Source organism: Trachinotus anak, unplaced genomic scaffold, assembly GCF_046630095.1.
Source record: "Trachinotus anak isolate AG129_WGS33_773 ecotype Australia unplaced genomic scaffold, CSIRO_AGI_Tana_v1 ptg000008l, whole genome shotgun sequence".
Taxonomy (NCBI): Eukaryota; Metazoa; Chordata; class Actinopteri; order Carangiformes; family Carangidae; genus Trachinotus; species Trachinotus anak.
Window position 1 is genome coordinate 27,513,050 of NW_027273859.1, and position 24,544 is coordinate 27,537,593.

General features: G+C 40.1%; 2 protein-coding genes across 3 annotated transcripts in view; both read right to left on the minus strand.

Moving 5' to 3' along the window:
• The window catches only part of LOC139624654 (protein unc-13 homolog B-like), a 168,170-nt gene extending 146,552 nt beyond the window's left edge, over positions 1–21,618 (minus strand). Inside the window, exons 1-2 of the mRNA XM_071483945.1 lie at positions 20,120–21,618; positions 2,793–2,822 (exon numbers count right to left, since the gene is read on the minus strand). Coding sequence (XP_071340046.1) covers positions 2,793–2,822; positions 20,120–20,141 — 52 coding nt within the window. The 5' untranslated portion in view covers positions 20,142–21,618. The remainder of the gene's footprint in view (positions 1–2,792; positions 2,823–20,119) is intronic.
• A 141-nt stretch (positions 21,619–21,759) lies between these two features.
• Positions 21,760–23,872, minus strand: LOC139624650 (uncharacterized). 2 transcript variants are annotated; one of them, XM_071483940.1, is made up of 8 exons: positions 23,713–23,872; positions 23,568–23,620; positions 23,092–23,459; positions 23,020–23,052; positions 22,474–22,908; positions 22,066–22,434; positions 21,933–22,005; positions 21,760–21,842 (listed from the first exon to the last, which is right to left on the minus strand). In XM_071483940.1, the coding sequence occupies exons 1-7, from the start codon at positions 23,727–23,729 to the stop codon at positions 21,952–21,954; spliced, it is 1,329 nt and encodes a 442-aa protein (XP_071340041.1). In that variant the 5' UTR covers positions 23,730–23,872; the 3' UTR covers positions 21,760–21,842; positions 21,933–21,951. The 2 variants fall into 2 exon arrangements, with proteins under 2 accessions (XP_071340041.1, XP_071340039.1); XM_071483938.1 differs by having other exon boundaries at positions 21,933–21,972; positions 22,033–22,434.
• Positions 23,873–24,544: the final 672 nt, after the last annotated feature.

The following is a 24,544-nucleotide window of genomic DNA, read 5'->3' on the forward strand; positions in this document are numbered from 1 at the left end:
TCAGATCATGTTTCCCAAACTGGGGCATTAGAGTGGGACAAACTCTACTAGTTGTTTCTGACCTGAGACTAATAATCATGTCACATGACAGAGTGCCATCCTGGGTATACTCTCCATCACATACATGGCTGGATGTTACAGCCCTGAAGAAAAGTAGGTCTGTTGTTTTAGATCAAATAAAAAAAAATTTAAAAGTAAATTTCCAAACAGAGACTTTGATTCCTTCCTTTGTGTATTTGTCAGACGACAAATAAGAGAATAAGATAAGAATAAGATTTACAATAAGAGAACACCGATGTAATTCAGCACTGAAGTAAAAACACTCAACTGGGTTCTCTAGCTCATGAACAAACCTTAACCAGTATGTTGCCTCCTGTAAAGTACTTTGTACTTTCTGTACTGGCATATACTTCCTCAACTACTATTACTCCTCCAGAGAGATGCAAGAAACGTCTGCTGAGCCACTGGGGTTTCCTTTTACAGACAACTGCACAATTTGTTTGTTATTACAAATTAGTTTAACTGTATAACATTTAAAGGGAAAACTGCTAGTAGCAGTAATTCAGGAGAACTACAGAATAAATGAATTAGAGAGCAACGTCATGGTACTCATGGCTGTACCGTAACAACATCATCGCTCATGTCCCATTTCATGAAACCTGGTAGGGCCAATCAAATACCCTTCCGCTCTGAAAATCTGCTCTGCAATCAGAGGCCAGAGGCAGCCAATGACAAATCATCTCCTGTATCTGGAGTTGGAGTCTGTCTCCGTCTCCTGAAGACATGGAGGGATTTGTCTCCATCTTCTCCTTTATGCTGGGATGACACGTTGTCATTTCAGGCTAGCAGGTGGCCCTTTGTCTGTGATGATCTATTGATTTTCTTCTCTCCTCCTCTGGCTTGATTTCTCATTCTCCCACTTGTCACAGTTGTTCACCCCTCTTCGTTGCCTGGAGAGAGGACGGGAAGGATGGGAGGACAAACAGCTGCAGCCAGCAAAGAAGTAAAAAAAAAAAAAGACGCAAATAAAGAAAGGTGAATGGCAAGATAGAGTCCCACTTTTGACTGGCTGCCCAATTGTTGATGCTCCATTGCTGAAAAGTGACTGAAAAAATCTTTCTTTTTTCTTCTCCCTTTTCAGTCGTTGTTCTTCTCTGTGACGTATGTACTGAGGATATCCAAGTTACACAATGAAAGAGATTCAAACATGGGCTTCACAAAAAAACAGGTTCAGGACACTTGCATAGGAATATGGTGGTTCAACAGTTGAAAAAATGTAGTTTCAAGGGAACTACATAAAAGCATACACTTCAACCAATATTGTTTTTTTTCTATTGGCATGGCCCCATCCACAGCAGTACGTCGCTCAGCTGCTGTGCCAGTGCTTTTGGGTGCTTCTCTAAACTAGGAGCACACATCAAATAACCCAAACTATCACTTTAATACATTGTTCAAAGAAAGCGCAACAAAATTTTATGCAACAAGTCCTCATATGGAGAGTTAACATGTAAATGTCACGGTTTGAGTTAAAATAATAAATGTTACCAGCAACTGTTGGTGGGATATGGGATACGACTTGTATTTGCCAGTGTGGAAGTCAGACAATTTGTACGCCCAGGCATCCACTGAGAGGTTTTGCTACCCTTTAACTAAAAAATACTACTTCCACCCTTGCCTCTGAGAAACTACATTCATCATTTGCAAATCCAAGTTGGTTGAAAGATAGCATTTACCAAACAGTTGATGCTGCTTTTCATATTTCCCTACAGTAGAGCTGGGTGTGGGATCTTACCTTTTAAGTAAAACTGTGTCCGAGAATCGAGTATTAAAAACTAGGCTAAGAGCTGTCGCCCAGTTTTTATTCATCAGTTTTATGATGATGAAAACTACGATTTTTTTTTTTTTGATAACATAAACACTGATGTAGATGAAATAAAAAGCTTGATGCGTTTGGAGCTCTTTCAACAAGTATTTAACGGACTGCTATGAAATGTTCTACAGACATTAATGGTTCCCAGATAACGAATCCTACTAACTTTTGTAAGCCCCAGCCCTTTCCTGTTGCACCACCATGAGGTCAACGTTCATGGTCTGAGGCAAAATGTCTCAACAAGGATTCACATGAAATTTGGCACAGACATTCATGTTCCCCGCAGGCTGAATTGTAATAACTTTGGTGACCACATAACTTTTCTTCAGTGCCATCAGCTGTTCAAAATCTGACTTTGTCCAGTATCATGGTTTATGACTAAATACCTGAAAAACTAACGACATTCCCATCAGCCTCAGCCTCACACACACTAAAATAAGATAATGTGTATTAGCGACGTTATACCTGTCATTAGCATGGACATTACCTTTCATGTTTAAGAATTGTTTAGGTATTGGTACTGAACCGTGTCCACTGAGGGGGAACTCACAGTTTTTAAAAAAAGAAATTACTCAGATCTGACTTTTTGGCAAAAAATACTTAAAGATACTAAGATCCTAAGATTGATTTTTAAAACAAAAATCTCTAAAGCAAAACCCATCTTTAGTGGATGCCAAAAACTCACAATAGTAATCATCCTGAAAGATGAAACTGTTAAGTCCTCCACTTTCTAACTGGAAAGTCAACACCCTCTATTTTAAAGGCCCCTCTCTCCTTAGACTAAACCACAGCTCTAGCCAAAATCAATCAAATGATTGTCTGCAATACATTTATCCCTCAAAAAGCTTCAATTCCCCCCCCTCATCATGATTACAGCTCTCCATGTTCAAATAAAAGTGGTATGATATGTCTCAGCTCTTACCTGGAGGCCCGTGCAGTTTGGCTTTCTTTACTAGAAGACAAAAAGAGAAAACACAGATGAGTCACAGTGTAAGAAACAATGACACACACCTGTACTCACAGTACATTAATTTCATTTCTCTCACATGTCATTTCAGAATTTTGCTGTTGTTGGTGCTATTCCTCTTCTTTATGAACTTTTAATTTGTTTCATTTGTCTTTATTTTTGGATGATTTTATGAACTGAGGTTAGGTTGGGACATGGGAGAACACACACGAAACTTAAAAAGTTTATGAGAAAATGCATTACACATAATTTTAACTTTGTGGTAAAATGACATAACTGTATCTGCCTAAACTCTAATGGGTTCTTCCCTTGCCCTTGCCCTAATCCTCCACCTAGTGTCATGCAAATCAGTTCAGTATTTTTTGCATAATTCTGCTCACAAATAAACAGACATAACCTCTGTGACAGTGGTAAATATATACAACAGAGTTTATTAAACTAAATCTAGTTTAACTTATACTTATACTGAACTTAGAGTTCTAGTAGTTTGGCATGTTGCGACTGTACAAAATAAACTCTATTAAAAACTTATTTTAACCAAGACATTGAGGCTTTTAAATTAAATGTCAGTCATTATTTTCGGATGATTTCTTCTTCTGAATAGGCTCGTTATAAATACATAATACTTATGTGTTTATATTGGCACTGGGTAGTGCAGATAATGTAGTCAAAATGTATTCTGTGTGAATCAACAAGGAAGCGGGTTATAAAGAGCCAGTGGACACAATCTACTCCTAAATACATAAATATTAACTTAACCCACTCAAACACTGGAACCATTCATGGGCACATGGAACATAAGTGACGGGGAAACAGTTAATGCTTTACTCTGTGGGTGGACAGATGCCTTATGGCCGAACGTGAACCGGAAGTACTTCAGTAACAGACACACTAAAGACTAAAACATACATGACATGGATCAGAGAGAATCACAACTCTGCAGCTGTAACAACGTTTTAGCTTCATTTTTTAGCTTCGTTTCAACTTTTTTTTCCCACGTTTGGCTTAATGCTTTGGTTCTCATATATCTCTGCAAAGACCACGGTTGAATCCTCATCACCTGTCGGGTATAAAATCTTCAGCAGAAATTTCAGGAGCTTAGCCAAGCAAACTGTACTAGCTTGTATCAATGTTAGCAGACGTTAGCGATTAAGCTAGGTGGTATAGAAAGGAGCAAAAGAAAAACAGAAGTAGAACATAGAGAAGCAGTGGTGAAACTAATTAAATTGATTGCTGCTTCAGTTACACTGTCATAATATCTGTAACAAGCTGTCTGCTATTAGTTCCATCTGTGTTTTCTTTCTACAATTAAAAACGTCTGTACAACTGATTCATACAGACATGATGGAGATTAGAGCTCCAATGATTAGTCGATTAATTGCCTTTATTTTGAAAACCAATTAATCTTTAAAGTCAAGTTTCAAGCAGAAATTTAAGTAAACATTTGAGAATTTGTTGTTTTTCCTTGTCTTATAGTAAATTCAAAGTCTCTTATGGACTGTTGGTTTGATAAAACATTTAATGACATCACCATGGGCTCTTGGAAATTGTATGTAACAAATAATTCAAGCAAATAATTGATTAATCAACAAGATAATTGGCAGATTAATTGATAATATAATATATAATATATGTAATATCTTGTCTTAAAATAGCAGGAGAGAATAGTGTCATTTGTGTGCAGAAACTCAAAGTGCAAAGTTTAATTTGCCCTTTGCATTTGCACAACAGTAATTAATGCAAAACATCTGTGGAAAAAGAAATATGAGGAGTACATTCCAAAAAAGTTTGGTAACCACTGCTATAATTTACTTGTTTTAAGATACCATTGCATTTGTCAAGAGACAACATGGACAAAAATAATAATATTATGTGTATTGTATAAAACTTAAGAAGTCTTTAAATAATACTGAAAACAACACCATTGAGATCTGCTTCACTGAATGTCCTGAAATGCCAATGTCTTAAAATGCCAATGTGTGCCGGGCTTCAGGCTAAAAAGTCACTAATATCGATCTACAATGCAATTAACTCCCCAGGAAATGTGTTATAGTCAATGTATCACGCTGCAGTATAAAGGTTTATTCCCTTTTAAGGTAATTAAGTTGTTTAAATCCTGTTTAAATGCATATTCTCTCCCAGGGAGCTCAATACTTCAATTCAATCACAGCCCAAAAGTGTGAGATGTGATAAGAGACTCCGACACAGAGAGGAATACGCAGGGAGAGAGAGAGAGAGAGAGAGAGAGAGCTAATAGGTCATTTGTCTTAGGCTGTCAGCACAGCTTGCCTTGTGTGTCACTCGTGCCAGCTTGGCGGAGGCTCACAGGAAGCCCAGTGGCCTCGTTGGTCCAGGGCCAACCGGGCCCTGACAATACCTGTGTGAATGGCCTGACGCTGTGAAAGAGACTCACAGCGATGCTACAGAAAGAGAAGAGAAGAGAAGAGAAGAGAAGAGAAGAGAAGAGAAGCTGCAAACTTTGCTGTCTAAAACACCTACACCCCTGTTATCAATGCCTTGTCTGAACTAGCTTGAACCACTTGAGTTTAACCATTGACTTGAATTATTCCATTCAGTTCTGTTTTTATCCACTTTTCATTTAACCCCCAGTGTTCTCAGGCTCGTTGCTAATGGTGTTCATTGAACACCAATAAATATATACCAACTATATATACTTGTCATTGTGTTCTTTAACTCACTGTTCTTATTTAGACATACAGAGTGAGCCATACAGCACACTGGTTATGTTCCTAGACTGGATTTTAGTCATTTTTGTTCCTATAAATGTAAATGGGAATTTGAGTAAAGTTTTCTTATAACAGAACCTGGAAGTTCTGGTTTGTGTCTCTTTTCTACCTAAGGTAAATCATATTCATAACTGCAAACAAAGCCATTGAGATGCTGCTGAATAACAACAATTATGTTTCTGGAAAGAGATGTAGGCCTAGTTGTTGACTTTTTTTAATGTAATTACTCTGAGCACCAAAAATTAAACTGAATTCATCTCAGTTGTATTGAAGAAGTGGTCGAAGTCTCAAAACCAAGAATTTTGTATTTATGAAGAGACAAACATAGATTTGGTGTTTAGGGTCCAGCACATTTATTTTCTGATGTACTTTACAGTATTGCCACATTTGCCCAAAGCTTCCTCAGAGTGCTCAACAAAAAAGTGCTAAAAGGGTGTGAGGGAAGCCTGGGCCTCTACTTAGCAGAGTGAGTACATGCTGCATTACACCTCCTGGTTCCCCAGGGAGAGGCTATGTAAGGACACTGATCAAACTGAGGCTTCTCATTGTTTGCTAGGGGGTAACATTCCCACTCAAAATGACAGTTTGGTTTATTTACATTTGTTATCATTTGCTGTGTGTTTCATTGATCCCAGGGCGGCAATTAATTATTTTTGGTTAAGTAGAGAATAGGGTCAGAATTTGAGCAGCACCACTGAAGCGGGTGGGGACGTGCTGTCTAGCTTTTATTTATGTTGAGATGTTTTACAAGCCTCATGGGAGGATTTTTTCTTTAATCACAGCTGCATAAAGATGAGATTTGATGAATCCTTCATAATCTATCAGGTTGCAAATGAGTAAATAAAAGAGCCACTCCTGCTCCTGTCAAGGTACAATCTAAACCCTCCATCCTAATGTAATTTTATTCTCTGCAAATGAAGAGAAGAATTGGTCTGTCAATCAACAATGTTGAGTCACATCAATCATAATTTTTAAGCACCGCAGAAACAAAGAGCTGCCCCCAGTTGTGTAACTGATGTTTACAAGTTCAGTCATACAACTGCAAACCAGAGCAGACATCGTAAATTACTTGGCTAATTCATCCTCTTCTATTTGCCAGAATGATCATCACTTTACAGGATCACGGTTACTGAGAAGATCAGCACTGAACCGACATTAAAATACACACATTCTTTGTGTTTTTTTTTTTTTTTAATGGAGCGATAGTCTGTGAGATTTTCATTTCATGGCCGAGAGATGCCAGCTGTCAAGTCTCACACCGCACTCTATATAGTCTATTTAATGCATCACATGACATATTTTGAGCAACAAGTTGGTCATAGTGGACACAAATGATCAAACAGCACATCAGAACCAAAAGCAAAAAGAGCCAAAACATCACTGTTACAATATTTTTGTCAGAACGCTCTCCTGTGAATTTCTTTAAAATTACAAGAAACATCAGTTTGATGAGATGATTTTCAACTTTTTAGGATGTCCCGTCAAAAAATAAGAGAAGTGTCAGGTGTCGACACTTTGCTGAAGTGAGCGGCAGCATCAGACATTTAATGGATGCAAGTTATATCAACAGTCGTGGCGTTAAAATTTTTACAGAACAGTATATAGTGCCAATATAGTGTATACCCAACCACAGAAATAATTGAACCACCGTGATAGATTTTTCATCTATATGAAAAAAAACAAAACTTTTGTATCAAATTAAAATTGTATAAATATAATATAGTATAGAAATTAGGATTAAACAAAAGTCATGAGAATGGTGCATTCGTGTGCTCTCATATAGCTTGGAAAATGTATTTTCCTTATCATAATCCAATCACGTTTTCCAGCCATCGTCTTGTTATTCCACACATACTTCTTACCTGTCAAAACCTGGCGCCTACATTACCCATGATCCAATTCAATCACCAACAGATTTGTAACATCTGTGTTAGGAGCTCTCCTTTAACATAATTTTAAAATGAATTCCACTTCACTTTCACTTACTGTTATTATTAGCAGGTGGGTGTGCATTAATTAACAGAGAAAATAAAACATAAAAAAACATAAATGAGCAAGTTACCCACTGAGCCAGGGCGCGTCTCAAAACACATCCCACTAAACCGAGCATCAAATAAAATGCCAGTGGCTCATACAGCAGAGACACATTACTATTGCTCTCTGTTGGCTGGAGACAATAATACAGAGGTCAGTGTCACATCCCTTTGGACGAGAGGGAGGGCGAGCCTGATCAGAGGTAGTAAAGCAGGCCAGATATCAGGCACGTGTCCACCGGAGTGATTGTATGAGAGGATGCGTGCTGCTGGTGACCGAGCGTTTGGCTGGTGGGATAATCCCTCAGAGCTAATGCCTTAAGCAGGGCTGAAACCTACCAGACTCTGCTGCATTGTCCCGTGGACAAATAACAAAAAGAGATAGCTGTGTGGGAGAGTGCAGGTTTTACTCCTTTGACGAGCAATAGTTAACAGCGGCGAACTTTTTACCTTATGGAGCATCTAAAGCTTTCTGAACTGCTTAATAAAGTGAAGATCCTGAGTTAAGCCATGGCGGATATTTTGGGAAAACAGCAGACTGATGCTCATATAATGAGTCATGGATTAGATTGAACCTGCTGGTGAAGAGCTGCACTGGTTGAGAAATATTATGTCATACTCAAATCTGAAATGTCAGATCCCGCTCCATAAAATTTTTGTAAAACAAAACAAAAAAAAAAACATTTTAGCAGCTTCCAGCCTCAGCAATCAGCTCAAAAGACGCTCACATGAACACGACCAGTCACTCTCACACTTGCACGTTTTCCCAAGAAGCAAAGAGGGACTTTACCTCATTTTTTTTTTTTTCAAAATTATTTTAAAAGAAAACTGTTTGGTCTGATATTCGTCATCATTTTGGGCATCATTTCTTTCAGTTAGGATAACACTGTACTCCAAAGCAGCATCAAGTAGAAGTCGTATGCGATTCTGCTTGCTATAATTGCCATAATTTGATATCTATATATCAAATATATATATATTGGCTCAGGGCCTCCTTCTCTTATAGGCAGTACATACAGTATATGCCATTGGCACCTCTGAGACACTTCATGACAGATGTGCCCCTGGTGAGCTGCCGAGCATTAATGTCTGTATGTACACTGTATGAACATATATGTTCACTGCAATTTATGGAAATATTAATGAAAGAGCTTTACTTTAAAAGTGCTAAAATGTTCCAATAATGGGAAAAAAAGCACTATCTAAGCTACCTAGTTAGCCTCTGTGCTAAAATAACTTGCTGTGCTTTTGTAACTGTATGACTGACCAGTACATATTCTATTCCTGTTTAAATGGCGGTGTACAAGGATAACCACGGATAACTAAGCCCCCGGCTCGTGTTGTGTTGGTGGTCTGGATGCCACAGCAGAAACAGAGGTTGCTGCACACCTTCATATGATCAGTGTGCAGCAGTAGTTTAAAGTGTCTGACAAGGTGACAGACCCATAGTGTGGAAATATTCACTTAAAAAGTCAGTGTTCTGTTTGAACCGGACTGAACAGCGATGACTATAGCCTGCTAATGTCGTTAGCCCCCAGCTCACTTTCGAAATGTAGCTGCGTTAGCCTAAAAAAGCTAACGTTAGCTTACACAAGCTAAAGCTTCACAAACACCAACGGTAACACTTCAGGACATGAATAAGTCGACGACATGTTAATTTAAAGTTAACAACTTGAGACTAACTCAGCCTGAACTCTCTGTGCAGATCTGGACGCCTGTGTTTGAGCTGCTTCGATCAGTTTGAGCTGTTCCTTCGTGTGGATTTTGTTTCTCCACAACTTGATGACCCACCTCAAATATAAAATATCTCCGTACACCAGTCATGGTGGTGTTTTCCAACCTGTTGCTGCACCTGCACCTGCTGCCGCCATAACACATGTTGTTGTTATCTTTAAGTTTAATGTCAGACTAGATCATTTGTAGGGTTATTACACTGCTCTCATCAGCCCTGGAAGAATCACATCTCTAGTACCTAAGACATCTATGGTAGAAAAACAAGTGCTGTCATATTTTAATGATTTTGGCATTTACCTGGTACCAAACTATCTCATGGGATCCTTAATGATCAATGACCTTAATAATCACTGCAACCACGTCTAACAGGATGAGGCACACAAATAAAAAAAAGTTTACCCAGATTATCTAAACCATTTTCTTTGGAAAAACTGGAAATAAGCAGCTCTGAATGTTGTTGATAATCTCTCATTGCACAGGAAACCCAGCAATTTACTTACAATAATAATGAAATATCATTGATAGTATGAAACAATAACCTCAAGTGATAAAAGTTATGAAATCTGTCCTAAAGCACAGTCAAGGATTAAAATCTAAAAGCGAGTTGGTTTTCTCAAGATTTTTAAGAAAATTGAGGATTAAACTAGACAAGAGAACTCAACGTCCCCAAACATCAAACAACACTGGATTAAACAGTGAATTAGTTAGACTATTAGTGGTATTTGCCTTTGATGTGATATATATGAATCTTGGGTTGTTGTTTTGCAAATGACACAACTGGATTTTGGTGTTATACCTATTCTTCTCATCGACGATTTGCCACCACACACAACTCATTCAATCTGTAGATTACATCAATAGTGAATGCAAATGTTAGCAACCCATGTCAAAATTCAACACAAAGCTAACAGCCATCAGTATAGTCTATAATTTCAGCCTGACTTTGAAGAAATAATGACAGTTGACAATTTTACAAAGCCAAAATGATTATATGTAATTCCCACTGTACACCAATGACATTCTTGCCTTCATTAGATTGAAACTCTGACTTTGTTCACTTAATGGCTTCTCTGGTGGTTCTGGTTTGATCTCTTTGAAGTGACATGTGAAAGTGCAGCTTTGAAGCTCAGGGGTGGAAATAACCTCTCAGAGGTGAATTAAAGACGTTTTTGAGCCTCTGGTTCCTCTGGTCCACACTCAGAGATGACACACCAGCCTGTTCAATACGAGTCCACCTCACTTAAAGGTCCCATATTGTAGGAAGTGAGATTTCCATGTCTTTTTTTTTATTATAAAACAGATCTAGATGCTGTTTGAATACTGTGAAAGTAACAAAGTGTCCAATGTGTTCAGAAACTGAGCTTTAAAACAAGCTGTCCAGACTTCTATAACTTTGCGATGTCACAACGAAACAGTCAACACCCTCAGCTATGGCCCCAGCACGACCCATCTAGACCCAGCATCCAACCTTGCAGGATTTGGTTTCTCTGAGTGTTTACCTGTAATCTGCTATATTTTTATATTTATATAATACGTTTTTGTTATTAGTCAGCCCAGAGCCTCTTATGATTGAGCTTTTGTTGGTAGAGCTCCAGGAGGAAACTGGAGAGAAGAGATGTAAAACTACCCTGAGATGGTTTTTGGTTGTTAAAACCACACATATATCTTCTTATGAACACCAAAACTTAAAATAAAACACCAGAAAAGTGTAAATTATGGGACCTTTTAACAAAGCCACATAAAGAGTAAGCCCTGGTTTAGACTAATGATTGAATCTTTGTGTAACGGCTATTGAACAAAGTATAGTTCAAGACAGGAGCCAGACAAAGACAAAGTCACTTATTTTTTCCTCTTGCACCTTAGTTGTTTATTGAGATGCTTTGCAACAGATTAGTGTGCAGCTTGTGGCTGTATGTGACTGTATGTGTCAGCTAATCGCAGTTTCTGTCTTTAATGCAGGGGCGTTCCAAGTCTGACAAAATTAAGAGAGTTCTCCGTCTTCATGCAATGGATTCAGTGAGTTATGCAACAGAGTCCTGTCTTCTTTTTTCTTTTAGCCTGCATTAATTTACATCAATACTCTGCTGAATTAACTATTTGCTGCTGTAGTTCCTGCTTGCAGCCTCTTGATCTACCTGTAAGCACACAAGTGAAAGAAACCCTGAGCAGGCAGACAGGCACAGAGCAGTGTCATTACAAGGGGCCAGACAGTGGATCTATTTTTAGCTGTACTCCCTCGACTCGCGATGGGTTTGAGTGTGGAGGTTGGCAACCTGGTGGCCATGTCATTAACACCCTCTTGCTTCCATTAAATGAAAGCCCCTGCACACCCAACCAAGCCAACCTAATAAATACTACTATTATGGATCTATGTGTCCACCAAAGCATTTGTGTGTTGGTGGTAGTACACTGACTCAGGTGTGTTTGAGCATTTTACACATGCTCCTGTGGCCTATGCTAACAGAGAATTTATGAAAACAGTCCAGTTCCCACTGTTAGAATCAATCACAAAAAACACAGCATCATAATAACACGAATGCCACTTACATCTGAAGTGATTAAGAGACAGAGATAAAATCAAGCAGTCTCCATTAACACTGATTTTAGCTCTTCACAGATACATCGATGAAGATAAGATAAAAGATTTAAAAAAATAGCTGATGTACAGAAAGGACAAAAATATGTTTAAGGTAATTTAGAAACAGTGTTACACCTTAAAAAAGTTTGTCAATCAGACAGCAGAGTAATTTTTCATGTTCCACTCAGCAGATATCTTAGTCAGCTGTGGCTCAGAAGACAGAGCAGGTCGTGGGCTAATTGTAATGTCGGTGGTTTGATTCCCAGCTCCTCCGGTCTGCATGTCGAAGTGTCCTTAGACAAGATACTGAACCCCAAATCACCCGGTGTATCACTGGTGTGTAAGTGTGTGTTTGGTACAAAGAAAACACTATATATGTAGGAAAAAGGCGCTGTATGAATGTGTGTGGGTGAGTGTGGCTGTGCACTTTGAATGGTCAATAGGACTAGAAAAGACAAAAATATTTTTTAATGCCCACATTTTTGTGCACAAGCAAGAAAATCCAATATGAGTCAGGCACTATTGAGGAAAGACAGGCTTTGTTTTGGACTTGCCATAAATGCAACAAAATCTACATATTTTTGTTAAATAAACATTTGCCACAGAGATTCAATACAGCCCCATTTCTTAATTGTTAATTAAAAAATTAAACACTCCTTTTTTCTTTATGTTTCTCACAGTTTATAACATTTTCTTAATTCAGTGAATTGTATTTCCACTGTGAAATGTTTGCCTTCTGCTACATGTTAATTGTATAAAGTATATTATCAGCCCAGACCATAAGGCAGTCAGTTCAGTCCAGACAGTTACATATTTTTTGTTCTTCAGGCTCTGAGCTACAGCACATTCAGTTTGAAATAAAATAATGGACACTATATTAAAGTGCCAAGTCTCAGCTTTAATTTGCAGTAAGGTTACAGCAATGTAGAAAGAAATTACTGTGAGATATAGCTTTTTTAAAGCATAGCTCCAAAATTGCCACGGTTCAAAAGTAATTCGATGCTGGGCTATTAAACGTTTCTTGAGCAACTGTGTACAACTTTCAGTGTTAGTTCCTGCAGAGAATAGCTCAGATGTGACTCAGAGATTATTGAAAGTTGCCATTTAGACTGAGGTGGAGCTGTCTGTCGATGTGAGGAGTAAACAGGTGACTATGCAAGAGCAGAAGATAATAATGAGGTTCAAAATTAAAGCAATCATCTATCAGAGAGTGATTAAATGTAGTTGGTTTGCCCAAAATCAACAGTTAGGTGTTTTCTATAAAAGAAAGGTGCACAGGAAATCGTTTGCATGGTGACGAAAAACCCATTTATGACTGTACAGAAAGTCAAGAAAGCTCTCCAGGATGTAGACGGACATGTTTCCTAATCTAAGACTCGATGACCTCAGAGGATTCACCACAAGATGTAAACCCTGGCAACTTCAAATACAGAAAGGCTGGGCTGCCACTCACAAAAACACACAAAAAGAAAATTTGAGTGATGACACTAAAATCAACCTCTATCATAATGATGGAAAAAAGAACAGCTCATTACCCAAAGCCACCACCTCATCTGTCAAACATGGTGATGGTTCTGTTGTGGCTCAGGTATGTAAGGCTGTCAGTGGGAGGACTACAGGAGCGATCTGTGCCCAGGTTCAGCCAAATCCACCAAAACTCATCATTCAGCAAACATAAGGACAAAACCAAACAACCAAAGAGTTTTTCTGGGTGAAAAGGTAGAATATACTGCACTGTCCGAGTCAGTCACCTGATCTGAATCATACTGAGCTGCTGAACGTACTGAAGACCAGACTGAAGAAAGAGAGACCCCACAACAAGGAAGACCTGAGGACGGCTGCAGTGAAGGTCTAGGTGAGCACAGGTACAAAGTGTTCTGTGGGTCTATATAGATGTAGCCTCATGCAAATTAAAGCTGAGAATTGGCACGTTAATGTAGTGTCCAATTTTTTATTTTTAATTTTTTGAAAGTAAATGTGCTGAATCTCAGATCCTGAGGAACAAGAAAAATGTAAGTGTCCACACACTCCTGGTCTGGGCTGTATATGTATATTGTGTTTTTAAATTACCTAAATTTAACTGAAATATTTCCATAGAAAAAAAGCTTCTCAAATCCGAGCCATGACTACTCACAGCTAATATCACAGCATCTACAGCTATTGAGTTTGTGGTTTGTAGTGGACATACACATCATTCATTCATTTAATTTATTCATTTATTGATGCATTTATTTATTTACTATTATTGGTTTAAGTTACATGATATAGGTTTGCTTGTTTTTGTATTTATTTGTTTCCACCTCAGTGTGTGTGTGTCTGTAATATACAGTAGCATGTACACATCACAGCACCCTGCATAATCACAAATTAACAGATTTCTCTACCTGCTGTGTCCCCACTTCACCATGCTAATGAGCCAATTAGAGACACCTCAAGAAGTCCAGGAGTGATCAACCAGGGGGGCGTCAGGGGAGGGGGTTTCATGGATTATGACATTAACACACACACACACACACACACACACACACACACACACACACACACACACACACACACACACACACACACCATCTATCCCTACGTCCTTTCCTAAACCTTCATCAGTCTGTGTCTCTGAACTGTAATGTGCTCACCCTTCATTTAGTGCCGAACAGAAATTACTCTGCAAATTACCACTACACAATATGGTGTCATGTGACACAGCACTCTGCAAAACTTCATCTCTAATTTTCGATTAACTGGTGAAAAAAGTGATCACAATTTCCTACAGCACAAGATCATCAATAAATGTTTGTTGTTTTGTTTTAACCAACAGTCCATTCTTAAACTCTTCTGCTTGAAAGAATTACCTAACCGATTAATCAGTTATCTAAATAGTTGGTGATGAATTTTCTTTTAATCAACTAATCAATTGATTGGCTGACCATTACAGCTCTAAAAACAAGCCATGTACATTAATACATTACCTTGGGCTCTGGCAAAATAGGCTTTTTTTTAATAGTTTATACACCAACCAATTAATCAGTTAAATCAAGAATTCATTCATATTCAGTAAATTGATAATCAGCGATTATCAATTCAATCATGAAAATAACCACAATTTCAGATGTGATTATGAGCACTTTAAGTGGTCCACAGACCCACAGTCAGAGTTCACAAAATTGAACTCTGAATATAAAGTGCAGTGAGTTGCTCACTTAATTATAATCCTAATCCTAAATTATGAAAGGTGTAAATTCAAACACAAACCTGCGTCAGTGGATCTGCAGAGATATGATTGATAAAGTGTAACTTTCCAGTATATTACACCCATGGCCCATTGGTTATCTTATAAAAGTTCAATATATATTCTGTTGTGTCTGTGTTTGTCTTTAGAATGATTGAATTGTTCCAAATGTCATGTTTTCTTACATTTACTGTTATTCTGATCTTTATTTCACCCTCTTATTTGTAAACTACTTATTCATCAAGATGAAAACAGAACTGTAAATTCTTTTTTTTTTTTATTCTTGTCTCTGAACAGATGCTTAAAAGATATTCTGAATGTACCCAACATAATGAATATGGATGTATGTGTATCAACAGTAGAGTCCATTCAGTAGATTTTGAGATATTTCACTCGATAAGTGAAAAATTTGACCAGCTGGTGGCACTAGAGGAAAAGTCAAGGGATCAACACAACCGATAAGATTCATCCTCTGGGGACCATGAATGCCTGTACAAAGTCTATATATAGCTGTTAATGTATTAGTCTGGACCAGAACGGTGGACCAATCCAGCATCTAGCCAATCAACTGACCAGCGCTGACATTCCTGCAGCATGGCTGGGAAAAAAAAAAAACTTGACTCATTGGTTTGTATTTCTCTCTGATTCTCTCTTTACTTGTCATCACAAAAGCAGAATTGATTTCCTTTAGCACAACTAATGAACAAGTCTGAGTTGACACAAGTTGCCAGCAGCAAAGATGAAGTGTAAAGAGAGGCTGCCAGAGGCAGGAGAGACCAATACCAGGAAGTGGCATTACCATGAGAGGGAGGGAACGAGAAGAAGGAAGTAAAGTCCCTGTCCCACGTGAGTCACATTGCAACACACACACACACACACACACACACACACACACAAAAGCATAAACACACACACAAGCATAAACACACACACAGGGGAGGAAAAGCAGCAGATGGCCAGGGGATTATTCCCTCTCTATCCCCACCCCCCTCTTCCCACACAGGCCACTGAAGCTTTACTTGTGTCCCTGTCATTCCGACGCTGTGTGCCAGTGTACTGACTGACCTGGTCTGTCCTCACCTACTGTCCTTACCTATGGCATCTGGTGGCCTAAAAAATGCTTTCAGATATTACCTCATCATGCCTTTCTCTTGCACGCTCACAGAATCCCTCTGTGTGCTCTCCACAGTCCACCTGCATGTATTTATCTCTCATTATTGCTATATAATTTCTTCTAATGCAGTTTCCTCACAGACTCAACACTTGGCAAATGATGCAATACCATTACTGTATGCATTTATTCCACTGCTAATTGCCATCCAGAAATAGCTGAGTGTGGGTACCAACTGAGCTGTCAGAGACTGTGTCCTCCCATCCACGGCTTTTCATCTGCAGCCATTCACTGTCTGCAGAGTACTGCCAGCCACCATGCAGGCTCTGAGTGCCCTCAACGCAACAAGGAACAAGGAAGGAGGCTAATGGCTTGTGAAATGCATCACAGCTCTCAGGAAACAAGGAGGCTGCTCTTCTGGTTTGTCTGCATTTCCCTTCAATGGCATGGAAAGTCTGGGTTCTTTTAATAAGGGAGAGAGCAGCTGCCACATCCAGGGAAAAGAGTTCACAGTAACTCTGGCTTAGGTCAGATATTTTTGTCAGTGGTCAGGAGGATGAAGGAATACAGAATTATCTCTCAAAATTTTCATTAAACTTCATATCAGTTTAATTATACATTTAGAAAAACACCTGTCTTTCCAGGACAGGTGAGCCAGACGACATAAACCTCTGAACCTAACTAAACTTTAACCACATTACAAAACAGATTTACTTTCCAACACTGATTTTAATGGCTTCGCAAGTCCATGAAAACTCATGTCGCCCTGCAGACATGGAAAGACATGGAAAGACCAGGGCAAATTGTCACTTAATTTGGAGGACTTGTTGAGAACAACACATCTCATTATGTGTGGCCGAAATCAAAATGGTCACTTTATCTAAACATGTTATCTCCATTTCTATACAGAAATTGTGTGAATTGTATTGTTTAAACATCCAATAACTTCATTTTTTGGCCACAATTATGACATACTATCATCTCTTGTCCGCAAAAACAGCTGCTTATGTAAACATCTAACACTTATGAAGCTTTAACATTCATTTGCAGCCATGTTTGTGACAATATGGTGGATATAAGTCCAGCATTCCCTCTCTTTTAGCTCTGTGTTTGGTCTCTACCGACACCAGAGGAAAATATCTGGTTCTCTGGTTGATGAACGCTCCACCGTGTTCACCAGGTCGTCACCAACTGTGTCTGTCTGCTGTTTGACTCTGAGCACCGCGTGGACAAAACAACACTGTTACAAGTTTCTTTTAACAGCAACTATGAGGAGCACCTGAAACACTCAGGTGTGTGTGGAAGCTGAGCATGAGCCACATTCTCCATCCATCTCTGTGCAGGCTATGACACAATTTTTTTTTTTTTTTTTTATAATTCCACTTGGCTGAGCCCACTGCGACCCAGCTGTGCTTCACCCACCACATCCCTCGATCCCTCCAGCCTCACCCCCATCCCTCCTCAATCTGTAATAGAGGAGTTTGGGCAGTGGCCGCCTTCCAGCCTCAGGCAGCACTCGCACCCGAGATGGGAAGTGGTCAGAAACGATCAGTGAGAAACAATACGCCAGGGGCTGAGAGTTCGAGATAGGCAGACAATAGTTTGATGGTGTGAAAATCAATCAGCATGTCTGTGAAAGAAGAGCAATTTGTTGTCTGGAAAGGAGCCAAAATGTTAAATAAACTGGTGGCAGAGTGGGATGAATCTGTTTTTTATTTTTTACTTTAACTTAACCATTTGTCTGACAACACAATAATAATTATCAGTAATAACGTTTGTTATTTCTTTAATTTACACACCTGAAAAGTACATATACAAACTCCAGCTGTTGCTCACTGATCTGCTTCACTTGAGGTAGAACGCGCAAAAGAAATCTCATCCAGTTTCACCTCATCTCTACTTACAATCCAGCGTCTCTCAACAACAGAAACAAGCGCTTGGATTCCACTGATATATCGACAATATTTATATTTAAGGAAAAATGGAGAAAATAGACAGAAGACATTGAATAAACTCCTGTGAAGATTTCTGTTGTCAGGGTGAAAATTTATTTGGAAGAACATCATGAGACACTTAAGCTTTCCACTGATACAAATAAGGATTAATATCCTCTTACAGAGTAAATCAGATTGTTTCTTTTAGTTTTTTCCTACTTTGATGATCAGCATTTTATTAAAAATCTCTCTGTGAGGCTTTACATGTTCCTGTGAGCTTCTAGTTTACTGGGGTCACTGCTGACCAGTTTATGTCAACCAGAAAAATTAGTAAAACTTGCTGTTGCTTCACTATATTAAAGTTCCACAAATTGTAATTATAAGTAATACTGTGATTTTTTTGCTTCCGATGAAAAGTCTACAGGTGTACTCCTTGAAGAGTCATTCATATCTACAAATTTAAAAAGGATAGGTTCACAATTTTTTAAGTCTGTGGTAAAATGAGAATTATATGAACAATGAATCAGGTTTTACTTGCGGTTTCATTCCTTTCACGGGACCCTACCTAACTTTCTTCCGATGTAAATAATAAACTGTAACTTTGGGAGATATTCAGTTGATGTCCCTAACTCCACCTGCTGATGCATAAATACATATGTCTGTACAGTCTGAGGATTGTGGGTTTTGACCCCCACCCTTCGCATTGAATTCATATCTGTTGATGGCCGGTATGACCAGGAGGGATAATTGCACCCAGCACATGTTTTAATGTACATGTGGACATGTGAGCTTTGTTTTAAGACACATTTTTTTTTAAATGTGATCAGTGTTACTCAGTTTAAATCCATGGACTGCCAAAATCAGTGGATCTTCAGCCACGTTCATCACTTGCATTGAAACACACTTGTTTTTTTGAGACACGACACTTTGAGGTGTCAATTCACAAAAGTACGATTCACAAAACTGCTAATGAGCAATTAAACAAATAAATCAATGTTTTTTGTACAACAATTTGTTTTTACTCTAACAGACTAAATCCCACATGTTCCTACTTGGACCCAGTAACTACACAGCCTCTCAAGTTTCAGAATTTTATTGTCTTAGTTGTAAATGACTCTGTTCTGTTCCAGGTATATCTTGAGTGATATTTTTCCATTAACAATAAATTGACTGATATTAATTTTGATACAGATCCCTTAAAGTTGATGTTGCTTACTGAGTGGTACATGTACATATAAGTTAAAGATATATATTTAATTTATATATGCAAGTTTATTAACAACATACATATTTTATATGCCTATGTATGCTTTCTTAAAATTAATTTCTCATTAATTTTAAACATGTCTATATATTTATTTATTTTTATATTGACATATATTTCATATATGGCAATTCAATATATGTAACCTACATTTATTACGTTTTACCTTTCCAAGTGCAATCATACTCACTCCAAACAGTGCCCACCATAAACAGGAACACACACACAGGTAAAAGTCTTTGTTTCAGTCTTGGTAAAACTGGTTCACTTATCTTAAGAGAAACAGTTGAAAACTGATGAGGCTTGCTCATTTTATGGATCTACACTAATTAACATGCTCCTTATTCTCATCACCTACATGATGGACTGAGGCAGGCAGGACTTCATCGACATACAGTCATTTTGCAGAATATGTCCCTGTAGATTTTCTGTCTTGCCTGCTTTAAGTTTTATCCTTAGATTTTTCTTATCTACTACAAAAATATTCCTATAGAAAGTCGATGTGACATTTATACAAATCTCTAAAATCTACTCAGGATTACTAACTTCGCTTTTTTCCCCAGCAAATCATTCAGTCAAAGCAGATCAGATTCTTCTGTTTCAGTATTTATTTTTCAAGAGACAGAGCAACCTGCAGCTCTAGGTGAGACCTTACCTCTGACACACAGCAGGGACATCGCAGCGGGATTTTGTGCAACAGTTCCTCCAAAGCCGATGAGCCTTCAGTGAGTTTCCAGCCCAGTTGCCTGTTGCACATCAGTCATTCAGACTTCTTCTAAATGTCGGTCACTTTCCGCTTCATCGCAGACGTTTCATAAAAAAACAACACTACAGATGTGGATCCAGGGGTTCCTGAGGGCTCAGGGATGACTGCCACTGCGAGAGAGACCGACTAACTACCGGCTGAGGACCGGCGGAGCGGGGCGGCTCTTATGCTGCGTTCAAGGACTAAGGTGAAGGTAGGAATTTGGATAGATCAGCTCACGCATAACGACGTATAGGGTGTGGTTGGCCACGAAACACCTCATGTGGGTCTGTAACAGTGAACTACAGTCCCCAGTAAGTATGTATTCGCATGCTTTCAGGGTCACAGATTTAACCATTAGGTTCTCTAAAAGAATTAACCAGCGAAGTGCTGATGGTCCAGATGCACACTAAGAAAGCTCGATTTACCCGTTTCCTACACAGGTGGAACAGACCAAGCTACGTTTTAATCTTACACATAAGAGCATAAAGTTTGGATCAATATCCAAAGAAGAATCCTGCACTGTCCATCACTTTAACTGACATTTATACAGGGAGTTGAAGAGTGTGGGGGTTCTGTGACTTTCAAGTCAAGAATCTTTATTCTAAGCAACTGCCACAAGACTTTATAGCACAGAGTCTTAAAAATCAAAACCCCACAAACAATGTCAATGTTTAAAACCCACAATACCAGAAGTCAAGATTGATTTTCTGATGCCATCAGTGCCACAAGAAATTTGGAGGGGCAAGAATGTTCTCAATTCCTGGATCTACCATCATGATGCCCTGATGGTGCACCAAGGGGGCCCAGCATGTGCACTGGTCCTTGTGCTAATATAGGTTTTGAGAAAGTCTAGTTAAAATAATGTGGGTGCAAATGGCAATAAAGTGACAACAGGTTAAACCCCCATGTGCAATGTCCATCCCTGTTAAAATTGCATGCGCTTGAAGTGCACCTTAAGGTTATTTTATGCTTCACATGATTGAATAAGTAAATGCACCATCAGACATGGACCTGTACTGTTTATACTAAGTTCATTGTCTGCAAAGTGAGGTGAAGTTGACAGTGGGAATTTCCTTTCACACACCCTGCAGTATAATTCAAATCAAATGCCATTTTAAAAAAAAAAAAAAAAAAAAAAGAACCCCACCACACCATTTATAACTGATGCTTCAGGGTGTAACTAAGTGATACAGGTTATGTTTTAATTGAAAACCTAATGAATCTCAAGTTAACAAGGGTCAGTGAAGGTAGCACCAGACCCTATAGCTGGAGGAGCAGCATATAAAATTTGTTTGGGGCAAGTGAACCCTACAAGGTAAAGGCAGTGACTGATCTGATTTTGACCATTTGCATTTGATAGCATATCATTTAAGCTTTAAATATTGCTCGTTTGCAGCACCACTGTGCCAGAGGAGTTTGAAACCAATGCTGATACATTTTGCCTCATTATCCTCACCCATATGTACAAGAAACATGGACTATCTTAACTCCCAGTTACCTTCAGAACACTCAAGTTGAGTTAAATGAGTTACAGTTGCACACCAACATAGCAAAAACATTTTATTTCTCTAAAGACTCATGGTACAAGTGTTAATTCAACAAGGCCAATAAGTTGAAACACCTCCAGTATCTGAAACAGCAAGATTTGTCAGGTCATTAATAAGCTTTCACTTTTAAGGAGCAGTAAGCAAACATTTTAGGTTTTTTATGCCACACTTACCCTTTAATCTAGATATGCTCTAGTAACTGGGAGCCTGGGGCTGGGGCCGAGGCTTGGGCTCGTAGCTGGGAACCTGAGGCTTGGGCTGGAAGCTGGGAACCTGAGGCCTCGGTTTGGGCTCGTAGCTGGGAACCTGAGGCCTCGGTTTGGGCTCGTAGCTGGGAACCTGAGGCCTCGGTTTGGGCTCGTAGCTGGGAACCTGAGGCCTCGGTTTGGGCTCGTAGCTGGGAACCTGAGGCCTCGGTTTGGGCTCGTAGCTGGGAACCTGAGGCCTCGGTTTGGGCTCGTAGCTGGGAACCTGAGGCCTCGGTTTGGGCTCGTAGCTGGGAACCTGAGGCCTCGGTTTGGGCTCGTAGCTGGGAACCTGAGGCCTGGGCTTGGGCTCGTAGCTGGGAACCTGAGGCCTGGGCTTGGGCTGATAGCTTGGGGGCTGAGGCCGGGGCTGGTAGCTGGGAACCTGAGGCGGATACTGGGGCTGAGGCCGGGGCTGGTAGCTGGGAACCTGAGGCTTAGGCTGGGGCCGGGGCTGGTAGCTGGGAACCTGAGGCTTAGGCTGGGGCTGGGGCTGGTAGCTGGGAACCTGAGGCCTCGGTTTGGGCTGGTAGCTGGGAACCTGAGGCCTCGGTTTGGGCTGGTAGCTGGGAACCTGAGGCCTCGGTTTGGGCTCGTAGCTGGGAACCTGAGGCCTCGGTTTGGGCTCGTAGCTGGGAACCTGAGGCCTCGGTTTGGGCTCGTAGCTGGGAACCTGAGGCCTCGGTTTGGGCTCGTAGCTGGGAACCTGAGGCCTGGGCTTGGGCTGATAGCTTGGGGGCTTAGACCTGGGCTGGTAGCTGGGAACCTGAGGCTTAGGCTGGGGCTGAGGCTGGTAGCTGGGAACCTGAGGCTTAGGCTGGGGCTGGTAGCTGGGAACCTGAGGCTTAGGCTGGGGCTGGTAGCTGGGAACCTGAGGCTTAGGCTGGGGCTGGTAGCTGGGAACCTGAGGCTTAGGCTGGGGCTGAGGCTGGTAGCTGGGAACCTGAGGCTTAGGCTGGGGCTGAGGCTGGTAGCTGGGAACCTGAGGCTTAGGCTGAGGCTGGTAGCTGGGAACCTGAGGCTTAGGCTGGGGCTGGTAGCTGGGAACCTGAGGCTTAGGCTGGGGCTGAGGCTGGTAGCTGGGAACCTGAGGCTTAGGCTGGGGCTGGGGCTGGTAGCTGGGAACCTGAGGCTTAGGCTGGGGCTGGTAGCTGGGAACCTGAGGCCTAGGCTGGGGCTGGTAGCTGGGAACCTGAGGCCTAGGCTGGGGCTGGTAGCTGGGAACCTGAGGCCTAGGCTGGGGCTGGTAGCTGGGAACCTGAGGCCTAGGCTGGGGCTGGTAGCTGGGAACCTGAGGCCTAGGCTGGGGCTGGTAGCTGGGAACCTGAGGCCTAGGCTGGGGCTGGTAGCTGGGAACCTGAGGCCTAGGCTGGGGCTGGTAGCTCGGAACCTGAGGCCTAGGCTGGGGCTGGTAGCTCATGTCCCAGATGCCAGGCTCAAAGCCATGATTGGTAGCTGTTGGTAAGTTGTTTTCCATTATTATCATATTTGTCTACTCAAGATCATTTTGCAAAAAAAAAAAAAAAAAAAAAAAAAACCCTCAATATTCAACTGCAGACTTACATTTTATGCTTGCTTGAAGCTCTCTAAACAACAGCAGCCATAGGAGCACCACACTAGGAAAGAAAGTTATGTTTAAACTAAAGTACCACACATTTCAGACATTCAATTACACTACTGAGCACAGGAAGAATCATTGAAACCTCACCTTGTAATAAGTCCCATGGCTTCAGCCAGAGAAAAGATCAAATGCAAATTTTGGTGCCTCTATCTGACTTCAGCTGACCCAAAAAGACCAAAAGTCTGTCGTTCTCCTACAGTGGCACGGTGGTTGGAAGCATGCAGGGCAGGCATTTTAACTTGATATGATAGCCAATCACAGCGCTCTCTTGCCATAAAGGTTGATTGGACACAGGTGGAAGCTAACGAAGCTGGGTTTATTGTGACACACAGGTGTTCAAAAAACCTTCATTTTGTAAAGTTTTAGTTCCTCTTCATTATTCTGACTCCACCAATGTACACAACTATCTGTGGTCATGAAAATGCATCATCAGTGCTTCTAAAATTGAGATGCTATTCATTAATTTACATAAAGTCATTTAGTTAAGTGTAGTTGCCTCAAAACCCCTTACACTGTGTTCTTAGATATGAGGTTATTTTGTTTGTTTGTTTATTGCTTCCTGCTGGGTCAGGTTTGCTGTATTGTTTCATTTATTCTATGGGCTCAAAATCAGGCAAAAGGTAAGAGGAATAACAAAGCTTTTAGGTTACATTTCTCTATAATAATAATAAAAAGAAATCATGTTTCATATCTGGCCTCAACACTTCCATATGATTATCAGTTAGTTTCAGCAGTAATGTTTATATGCAAGGTAACTATTAATGTATGATAGATGTTTGGACCTGAAAATCATATCTGACTGGGGCTCATTGATGTAGGAGGTAGAACATGTTGAAAATGGGACTGCAATCAACAAGAGCTAGGTATCTGATTTAATACTCTGCATTTAACACATTTAAAGTCTTTCTTCATACTGTGA

Excerpts from the sequence above, each read along its gene's own strand:
- LOC139624650 (XM_071483940.1), bottom strand. Across the intron at positions 23,460-23,567 it reads GCTTCAAGCAAGCATAAAAT|CTACCAATCATGGCTTTGAG; the intron begins GTAAGTCTGCAG and ends ACTTACCAACAG. Across the intron at positions 23,053-23,091 it reads AGCCCCAGCCTAAGCCTCAG|GTTCCCAGCTACCAGCCCCA; the intron begins GTTCCCAGCTAC and ends CCTAAGCCTCAG.